Source organism: Branchiostoma belcheri, unplaced genomic scaffold (genome assembly GCF_001625305.1).
Source record: "Branchiostoma belcheri isolate BF01 breed outbred unplaced genomic scaffold, Haploidv18h27 scaffold14, whole genome shotgun sequence".
Lineage (NCBI taxonomy): Eukaryota > Metazoa > Chordata > Leptocardii > Amphioxiformes > Branchiostomatidae > Branchiostoma > Branchiostoma belcheri.
In genome coordinates, this window is record NW_017802824.1 from 3075984 (window position 1) to 3086786 (window position 10803).

Consider the following 10803-nt stretch of genomic DNA (forward strand, 5'->3'; position numbering starts at 1 on the left):
TTATGTGAAAATATGAAACATAAACATAGTGGTACTTATGACTTCAATAACGTAGAAAGCACATGCATGTTTCACAACGTTATCGTCGCTATACTTTATTATAACAGAATAGCTATAAAACATGTCACGTAGCGCTTTGATGGTGTTGGAGCAATTTCCTGGAGTCCCTATGAACAACCATCGTGCTCTCTTTATCCCCACTCCACTAATAATACCCCTACTCCACTCAGACGGCGCTCTCACGGGGCTCTCTCTGCGACCTGAAATTGGCCAGAGCGAGGAGAGAGCGTGATGAGAGCGCGATGGGAGCGCGATGACAGCGCGATGAGAGCGCGACGAGAGCGCGATGAGAGCGCGATGAGAGCGTGATGAGAGCGCGGTGAGAGCGCGATGAGAGCGCGATGAGAGCGCGATGAGAGCGCCACGAGAGCGCGACGAGAGCGCGACGAGAGCGCGATGAGAGCGCGATGTGAGCGCGATGAGAGCGTGATGAGAGCGCGATGTGAGCGCGGTGAGAGCGTGATGAGAGCGCGGTGAGAGCGCAGTGAGAGCGTGATGAGAGCGCGGTGAGAGCGTGATGAGAGCGTGATGAGAGCGTGATGAGAGCGCGGTGAGAGCGCGATGAGAGCGCGATGAGAGTGCGATGAGAGAGTGATGACAGCGCGATGAGAGCGTGATGAGAGCGTGATGAGAGCGCGATGAGAGCGCGATGAGAGCGCCATGAGAGCGCCATGAGCGCCGTCACCTCGGCGATTTCAAGCAACCGCGTTATACCATCGCCGTGAGAGCGCCGAGGACAGCGATGCAACGATGAGCGCCGTGGGAGCGCCGTGAGAGCGCCATGAGAGCGCACAACGACCCCAACCTTAATTTGGATACAAAAATGGAGATCTCGGCGCTCTCATGGCGCTCTCTCCTCGCTCTGGCCAATTTCAGGTCGCAGAGAGCGCGCCGTGAGAGCGACACTAAGTGAAATGGGGGCCTTACGGGAAAACATTTGTCGTACTGCATATCCCGAGAGCTGGCAGCATGAAATCCACGGGTCCGGAAGGGTCATCAGTTTAGCGCGGTGTCCATAGCCGGTAGGGATTTCAGCCTGTATAGAGAAGCCATTCCGGTAAGTACCTAAGATACGTGGCGAGGTGCCAGGATCAAGCGGGAATAACATGGACATGCAAGATGAATGTAAATGCCAAATGACATAAAATATGCTTCCTACACCTGTAGATTGCTTGCGAGCAAAATGCTTCACCCAGTTTTATCTGTGCAAAAGAAAAATGTATCAGCATTTATATTCCTACACGATGCTGTAACAAAATAGTGCAATACACTTGTATTAGTTAGGTTGGATCAGGTAAGACATAAAACAATGGAATTACATACACAAGATGAATGGTAATGCCGAATGACATAAAATATGCTTCCACACTTGTAGCATTCTTACAGGCACTCGCTTTTATCTATGCAGAGGAAAAATGTATCAGCATTTATATTCCTGCACACTGATGTAACAAAATAGTGCAATACACTTGTATTGGTTAGGTTGGATTAGGTAAGACATAAAACAAAGAAATGCGTGCTTGATACGAGTTTTCCTTCTAAAGCCCTGTTTTATTCCATGGCAGTATAGTATAGCAATCATATTTTTAAACGATGGAAGAGCCCTTCGAAAATGGACTTTTGGAAAACTTGTGATACGTGCAGTGCCTATCAAAGCTTAATATATTCAAGGCACGGAAACTGTTATTGAAGCACGCTTAAATATCTGTAGTGTACAGGTGACGTTTCTTCCTCCTTTCCGCAGCTTTACGACCCCTATACGTGCATGTAAAGATTGAGTTGATTTTTTTACTGGAATATCATTCTCAAGGGCGTATTGCAACTACAAAAGGAGAATTTGATACAAGTACAATTAAGTAATTCATAATTAGACACAAAAATATATAAGAAGAAACTACCGTATAGGGTAGTTAACTCCTAAATCTACTGGGTTTGATTTCTTTTTTTAAGAGAGCGGAAGACAAAAGTACTGTACCACTTTTTCCGGAATGTTGGTGCCTTTCCGCGACTTTGTCTTGTCTTTTGGTTTACGGTAGCAACAACAGCTTACTGATGACGCTACACTGACTGGTGATTTGAATGCTTACAGTAATGAAAGTAATAAGACGGGTGAGATGAATATACTGCTAACACACCGGCAAATGCAGTCGTGATACGTGTCCGTGGGAAAGAACGGCTAATAAAGAAAATTTATTGAAAATACATGTCAGAGGGCTAATTGTAGGTACAAACAACATGTATGAACAAGAAACATACGTGTTACGGTGCAGTTTTACGGAATACAGTGCAATCGTATTACTATACAGTGCAATTTCATTAGTAAAATTGCACTGAGTACTAGTAAAATTTTACTAGTAAAATTGCACTGTATTCCGTAAAATTGCACTGTATACTAATACGATTGTACTGTAGTCAGTAAAATTGCATTGTATTCCGTAAAATTGCACTGTATACTCTGGCACCCTGAATATTAGCCAGCCCCTGTGCATGTGTGTGTGAGAGTACATGCAGGTTTAGTACAGGCCATGGGTCATGGTCGGTGTTGATTAAACGTCCTCCTGGCCGCTCGCCGCGCCACTATCTTGGATCAGTTCATTTGGCTCCGAGATGTGCGAGTTCAAAAGCAGGTCTACCGAGACTAAGTGATGTCATCACCTTGTCGAAGCAGAGGGCGCCAGGTTTCTGAAGGTCCGTGTGCGTCACTGAGCCTTACGGATATGCCCAGGGTACGTAAAATCGAAGTAAGCCGTTGAAGATGCAATTTGTGAAAGCAGAAAACTTATTTTGATTACGTAGCACTACACACTGTAAGTGATTACAAGCAACCACAGCTATTTAATCGTGATTATCCAACACAACTCTACATTCTTGTTTTTTGACTACTCTTTTGTCAGAAGTATTTTATTAAAGTAGCGTTTTTATTAGATTTTTTATGTTTACCGAAGGAAAACATATTGTTTTTGCTCAATTTCTTCCTCTTCTTCTCCAAACAAATAAGGTCAATGACCTGAACCAGACGCCTCTCACCATGGTAACTGGTGTTGGGTGACATCATGTTGCAATTTTATAGCAGGAGGGATTTAGACTCCTGTCATTGCTCACCATATAAATGAATGTGTTTGAGTAAGAATTAACAGAGCAGACAATATGCGAAGGTAAACATTATGCATTTGCTGACAAATGTTACCTTTCTAGTTTAGTATCTATTTTAGTTAGAGAAGCTGATCTGATGCCTATGCTATCACTGTTGGGGGGGGGGGAGCTAACAGAATTACGGTACATAATGAAATGTTTTTCTTCCGTATAAAACAGACAAATTCCTCTGGTTGGCCTCTATATACTCTATCACTATATGAAGTACAAGTCAGGAGCTTTTAATTTCCTTGGTACAAGTAGAGCGCCGCGCAGCTGTGGTGGAAAATGTGAATCCAAATCAGATTTCCCACCGCCTAGGCCTGGCTATCCTGAAAAGTGGATGGAGAAAATGGAAGTTTATGGGGGTCCGCGCCAGCTGAGGCTCAGCGGGGAACGATTAAACCGTCAGGCAGGCGTGAAACCGCGGCGGTGTATTACCGCACACGCCGGGGTAATGGCACATCGATTGCCGCGTGGACCCCAAAAGAAGCACCGTCAAAGTGACTGATAAAACCGCCATTTCCCTAAACCCTCCAAATCGCACCCACGGTGCACTCCAAACAATCTACCACTCTCAGGAGAACTTTTCTTCTTGTACTCTCTGACGTTTAAGTGTGACCCAAATGAATAGAGCCCCGTGATAAGTGCGGCCTTTCTTCCTACTGTAGACTGAGGGAGATTGCTGGAACGACTAACCAAGGCTTTCAGATGTGTCTCATCAAAGGGACCTGCAACAGCGTCTATATTTTACACACAGTGCTTAGAGCAAAGCCCTAGAGCGTCGGTATGGTGTATACAACATAGAGCTGACCTTGTGTGCACCGTTTTATTGTAATGGGATTGCGCTGAGATGTATTCAGACTCCGGAGTGATATTTTTAACTGCTTGTTGTCAAGTACGCGAGTAGCTAACAGATACTACATTTGTAAAATCATGTATTTAAGAACACCTTTAAGCTTGCGTAAAGGTACACCCGGGTAATCGAAGACATCGCTTTACAGAAAAGATGACAGGGTAAACAAAAATTCACCGTACAAAATCCCCTCTTAATGCACATCTTAAAGCTTGAATAAATGTACACACGAGTAAAAATAAACCTTTACGTATGATTTAAAAAGTGGGGTTGTGTGGCGTAGCGGCAGCATGCTTGATTTGGAACCAAGAGGTCCCGGGTTCGAGTCCTGACATGCCATCGATCTTGTGCCCTTGGGAAAGGCACTTTACACGCATTTCCTCACTTAACTCAATTGAAAATGAGTATTATCTTGATATAACTTGAGTGTGCTGTCACCATGTCTAGTCATAAAATGTTGGAATATAAAAAGAGTGCTTAAAGAAAGGATGTTGTGCAGAAATCGTTGTACCCTGTCTTTTTTTCTGTAAAGTGATGTCTTTGATGAACACTGCCAAGGACGACTTGAAAGTGACTGGTATTTCCCTGTGTACACAAATTGCGGCACTTGCTCATTACTCGACAGAGCGTTGCCCTTTATGTCAGGCCTTTAACAGTAGAAATGCAGTAGTTACAAGTCTTAATGACTACTTGTGATGTATGATGCATGTGGCTCACGTCAGTAAAGCGTATTAGAACGTCATCTGCGTCACGAAGCGCAGAGACTGGAAGTGATCCAGGATCACCCTAGAGCCGTGGGTAAAGTCAACCTTTACCAACTGAAAGCGTCATTAGTAAGTAAAGTGTTTGAAAGAAATTGTGTTCTGAATGCAATAACAACGATATCAACTGTGTATTTGTTGTATATATTTTTATGTGTATCCAGGATTATCTGAAAAGCAGGACAAAATGGCCTGATCTGTAATTACTGGTAAAACAAATAAACTGAAACTGAATCTGGATTCAAATGCACGTAGTTGTAATGTCTGAGAGAGCCTGAAAGGGGTACCAAAATTGCCATTTTCCAAGAAAACGGCAGCACTAGGGGAAAATCAAAGTGCCATATCATCACAGTAAAGCTGTTCAATGTAATGGTATCTTGGTGCTTGTAGCGTAAAGGCATGCTCCAAACGAGCACTTAAATGAAACTAAGAGATTCCCATCTCACAATAACAGCTACGAGGCTTAGTACTAGTGGCACTGCGAAGACAATCGTGCACCAAATAGTGGTACACAGTGATGAGATCTTGGGCAAAACTTCATTAAACTGAAACATTCAATATCCACTTTATCAACTAAGCGTGCCTAAAAGCAACCGTCAGAATGTATGCCCGCGCCTTATCCTGACATCGTTGCAATTATTTCTGGTACCAGCTATTCATTACCTCGTGTCCCGCATGGGCTTTACATGCCAGCGCGAATATCTGTCAAATGAAGTTGAAGTGTGGAGAAACTTTTGAAGCGAAGAACATGAGTGTATGTATCATTATGCCAGTGGGGTGTTACCGAGCAACGAGTTTGGTCACGCCGTGGTCTGCTAGCCTTGCAGGTGATGTAGTTTTATATCTGATGTAGACACTCTTCCATGTACAGACATATCCTTCATCTATAGTGCAGACGGGCTCAAATTTTATATGGTTTGTGTAAGCCTAGAAAATAAAGATGCATTCGCACTACAGACACGAAGTGATAGGGACCGTATGCCCAAAAGGCACCGAACATTGACTGGGAAAAACCGCATGACATTTCTGCAATATATGGATTTATTTCTGTTTTATTTAGACAGGGTGGACACACTTAGTGCTATACGCACTGCTTTTCAGGCATACCCTGTAAACTAAGATATATTCAAAGAGTCTAACTGATAGCACTTATGTGTTGTGAATGATGTATATATATATCTTAGAGGCATGCACAGATACATACATGATTCACACTTGTTCCTAGAATGTTGTGATCTAGTTTGAATCTCTAGTTGAAGCTTTTTTCTATCAAACACAAAGGTGTTTGAAGACTTGAAGACTCAATACACGTACACAAACACTGTTTTTCCATCAGAACACTATGGTGTTTTCAAGCTTAAATACTCCATACACAAACTAACACTGTTACGAAGTGTTACGACTGCTTTTGACGAGTTTCTATCTTTGTCACACGCTAAGCCAGAAGGCGGATGTTGAAGTAATACTTTAATACCCAAGTCGTGTATCAGTTTCTATCAAATAATGCTCACGAGAAATACCGAGTGAAACAGTATTTCATAACTGCTGATACATGTTAACACAGAGATTGTAAGCTTTTTTTGTCCCTTTTATATTCCTCAGACGTTGCTACCATGTGTTTTTTGTACTTCTATCGCACGAGTTGTATCGGAAACAACGAGGAAAGCCAGTCAAAGCTTTGGAAGTTGAACTAATACGTTAATACCCAAGTCGTGTATCAATTTCTGTCAAATAATGCTCACGAGAAATACCGACAGAAACAGTATTTCATAACTGCTGATACATGTTAACACCGAGATTGTGAGCTTTTTTCGTCTCTTTTATATTACTCAGACGTTGCTACCATATTTTATGTACTTCTATCGCCCGAGTTGTATCGGAAACAACTAGGAAAGTCAGTCAAAACTTTGGATACTGAACTAATACGTTAATACCCAAGTCGTGTATCAATTTCTATCAAATAATGCTCACGAGAGATGCCGACAGAAACAGTATTTCATAACTGCTGATACATGTTAACACCGAGATTGTGAGCTTTTTTTGGTCCCCTTTATATTCCTCAGACGTTGCTACCATATGTTTTTTGTACTTCTATCGCCCGAGTTGTATCGGAAACAACGAGGAAAGCAAGTCAAAGCTTTGGATGTTAATTATGTAATACGTTATAGGCATATAATGCAGTTTTTAGGGCGTGGAAACCCTATTTTTCAACATCAATATTCTAGTCATTTATCTACATAGTGTCGTTGAAACAACACTATTCCAATGTATACTAACCCTCATGGAGCAAAAATACCCAAAATTCTGACGGAAAATGGTTGCTGGAAGGGCCCTGGGCTGATTTTTAGGGTATCACCCAGAAAATAAAGGACTCATCTTGGGGCTTGTTTCGGCAGTTTTAAATGCCCAAAGTATGAAATACTGATTGAAATGTGCTAATGTGAGGCAGTATATGTCAATATCACAAAGATAGCATTGTTCAGAATATTTCCAGTATTTGCTGCTCTGAAATCGCATTAGATGCTTTTAATACCCAAGTCGTGTATCAATTTCTATCAAATAATACTCACGAGATATGAAAAAAAAACAGGATTTCATAACAGCTGATACATGTTAGGCCGAGATCGTGAGCTTTTTGTCGTCCCTTTTATATTCCTCACAGACGTTGTTAAAACCACACTGTATGAAAAACCACGTTTCCAAGAGTTTCCAGTCCCGCACACGCCCGTGAAATTCGCCGTGTCCTGGTCGCGTCCATGGATTTCCGGGCTCCGCGTGTACGGCCCCGGATATTTTCTTACACTCCCGGATTCGTGCTCGCCGTGCACGTGCACGGAAATTTACGCCCCGCACACTTGGCGTGTGTTGGGGAGCGGCTAACAATAAGGGATAATTAGGTACTACGTGTATTCATGTTTCAGGTGATAATTACTTGAACCAAAGTTGCCAGCACTTTAATCTAAGCAAATTAGATATAGAATGATCAAGGATTGTTAATACAACATTTGAACCTATGCGTCCTTGGCTTGATTTATCGTGATGTCGTCCATACGACAAAGCACATTTGAGCGTAGGGCGCCCCGACGCTGGGGTTATATGACCTACTCGGTCAAAATGACCTAAATCTACACTCCGGTCTAAATCTGAATTTTTTATTTTGGAAATAATAGTTTATCCGTGAGGTTCATTACCATGATGTAATGAAACGCTTGACTAAAGGGGTTTGAACTAACATGACCTGATCAGTTTGTTATGATTTTTAGGTACATGTATGGGTAATAATATGCAAGCTTTACATTGTAGTTCGGTCGATGTGTATTGCGATGTGTCTGACATGGCGTCCGTTTATGTGAATAGCCTTTGTGTAAACAAAGGGAGAACTCACAGCGTCCCCACGCCTGGTAAAATACTGAAATCCAGCAAAACAAGTCAACCCTCATGACATTAATTGTGGATTTTGGATACATTTACAAAGAGTAAGGTTATGTTGGAGTTGAAGTGCGGTTTTATTTCACTTAGTGAGCGACAAGTTGTGTAATTCTAGAACGAATAAAGCCATGTAATCATGACGAATTAGAATTATGAACATCATTTGTCTGCCTTGAAATAAATACATTCACACAATCAGAAACATCCTATCATCCAAGTGTTCAGACTGCACAGGCGATTTAACTTAAAACCTATAATATAAAAACAAGATGGTTGTAGTATTGAACGCGATCACGTGATTATATGACTGACGACCAATCCTACCTCGCTCTCGCCGGGACCAGCCAATAAGAGACGCGATGCTTTGTTTTGGTGGGTCGTTTGAATCTTGCTTTGTCACAACGACGGTCTGCTTTTTCAAAACACGTTTGTCTCGGCTTGCAAAGATTACTAGTATGTTCCTGAACTAAAATGGCGTCAAACATTCCGTTCTGTTACTTCGTTTTCGCAACGGAAGAAATGACTCTACTACATTGAAAGGACAACACCGCAACGAACCAGCAAACCGACAGGCGGAAGGGTAAGCTAAAACAAGGAAACTATTATATATACGGCACTATCGTTACATATATCTTAAACATGTTGTTTAAAAACCTTGGCTAAGTTGTGCCTACGGCAGAAATATTTATTTTGGCAAAAAGTGTACACTATTTTTTTACTGATTAATAACATAGTTTATTATTTCTACTTAGAAGTACATCGATATACTTTGTATGTTGCTCAGAACATATGTACTTTTTTCAGGCGCGGATTTGGGATACTTGAGACGATTTGAAGAAACTTTATCGCCAGGCTGTCGGAGAACTCAGAAAAGAAAGAAAGAAAAGCGGCTGCAGTCACACAGAAGAGGGTGAGTCTATGCAAATTTATATCTTTGCATACGAAAGCCGACAAGGCTCTTGACAATTTGAATTGTTTTCATTACCGAGGGAAATGTTGTGTTTGTATTGTTCCCATGATTACAATGAAAAGAAACAAGTAGACGTTGATGCTTGATGAATGGAGCCTTTTCATCTGGACAAAATTGTTGCTGTCTGACGTTAAAAACATTCGTTAAAAATGATAAATGACTTCTCGAAATGTGTCCATACAGACGTCCGCATCTTTGCCAGGCTTGTTTACAAAACTTCTAGTACATGTACACGTAACTTCAAATGAAATTCAAAAATGCCTTCGACTTTTGACTTAGATTTTCGTTTTTCCATGTCCTGCAGGCCAGGCTGGAGGCAAACAGGCAGACTGCACATGACAGGCTCAGATCTAAAGGCGAGGGTGCTGTGTTAAAGCGCCCGGCAGGCTCCGACGACCCGCCGGCCCCGCTGCACTCCCGCCCGGGGTGCTTGTAAAAACCTTAGCGTGGCCAGTTTTTCAATTGCTGTTAATAGGGGCACAAGGAGGGGCAGCAACACCATTTTTGAAAGGAAGTGCTCCTCCCTGTGCGAGTGCAGGCAGATCTTCGGTGGCTAATGGACACTCCTCTGGCCAATGGATACTGCCTTGCCACCGTATGATCTGCTTGGAGATTACACCCCGCGCCCAGCACGCCGCTCCGGCCTGACTGCGATCACAACCGACACCAACACCACGCCATCCCGCAGACAGACATGGGGCAGTTTGTCCTTCCAGGATGAAAACATTTCGCTATGGTCCCCTGAAGCAAGGTGGGGGGGCATACCTCCTGGCCTGAAATCTACAACTAAGCCTCATTTTGTAGAGGCGACAACGCAAACTTTACGAAACCGACAGCTTGTCTTTAACGACATTGTAAATTGAATACGTGTTCATGTAATTAATTTCTGAGCAAATGATCTTTTTTTGTAATGACGTGATATTGTTTTCTGCCAAGCCTCATTTAACGTCATGTTAGGTCTGCCATTATGTTTTTGCTACACGTACATGTATTTTGAAGAACTTTGTTTGAGGCCTTCTTTGTTTATTGAAAATTTAGTCTTTTGACTGTTTGTGTAGGCGCCATTCACTTTCATGATATGAGGGCTATTTTCCTCTTTTAACCTGATGATATGTCAGTATTAGTTACTTTTTGACATTTTTTGCTAAAATGGACTTCTATTTGGAGGTGACTGTGATGAGATGTGATGTTAGTTTACTTTTTAAAGTTAGAGAAATCTGTTAATTACTAGTAATTTCTGAGTTTACACCGGGTCCAACGATTTTAAAAGTCTAGTCCCTGGAAGGCTAGTTCGGGAAAAAGCTATTGTTTCTATGTTTCGGCTACACATTTTTGTAAAGTACCAGGTTACATTATTGTATAGTGTTAGCATAGTGCATAACGTGTATACACTATACATAGAGCGTTATTTTTGTCAGTCTGTAAATGGCGATCCTGTTTATACCAATAAAACGATGAATGAAGTATAAACATGTATTACTTTTTTTTTATGAATGAAACGTGTTCCTAAAACATCGAAATGTGTCCCGGGAGCGGGGGAAGCGATTTCTCGGGAGCCGGGCAGCGAAGCCCCGGGAGCGGGAAGGGGGGTCCCC

The 10803-nt window shown here is 42.2% G+C and overlaps 1 protein-coding gene across 1 annotated transcript in view; it reads left to right on the plus strand.

Annotated features, from left to right (window-relative positions):
* Nucleotides 1-456: 456 nt before the first annotated feature.
* The window catches only part of LOC109464546 (hemicentin-1-like), a 33392-nt gene continuing 23045 nt past the window's right edge, over nt 457-10803 (plus strand). The window contains exon 1 of the mRNA XM_019761549.1: nt 457-511. Coding sequence (XP_019617108.1) covers nt 457-511 — 55 coding nt within the window. The remainder of the gene's footprint in view (nt 512-10803) is intronic.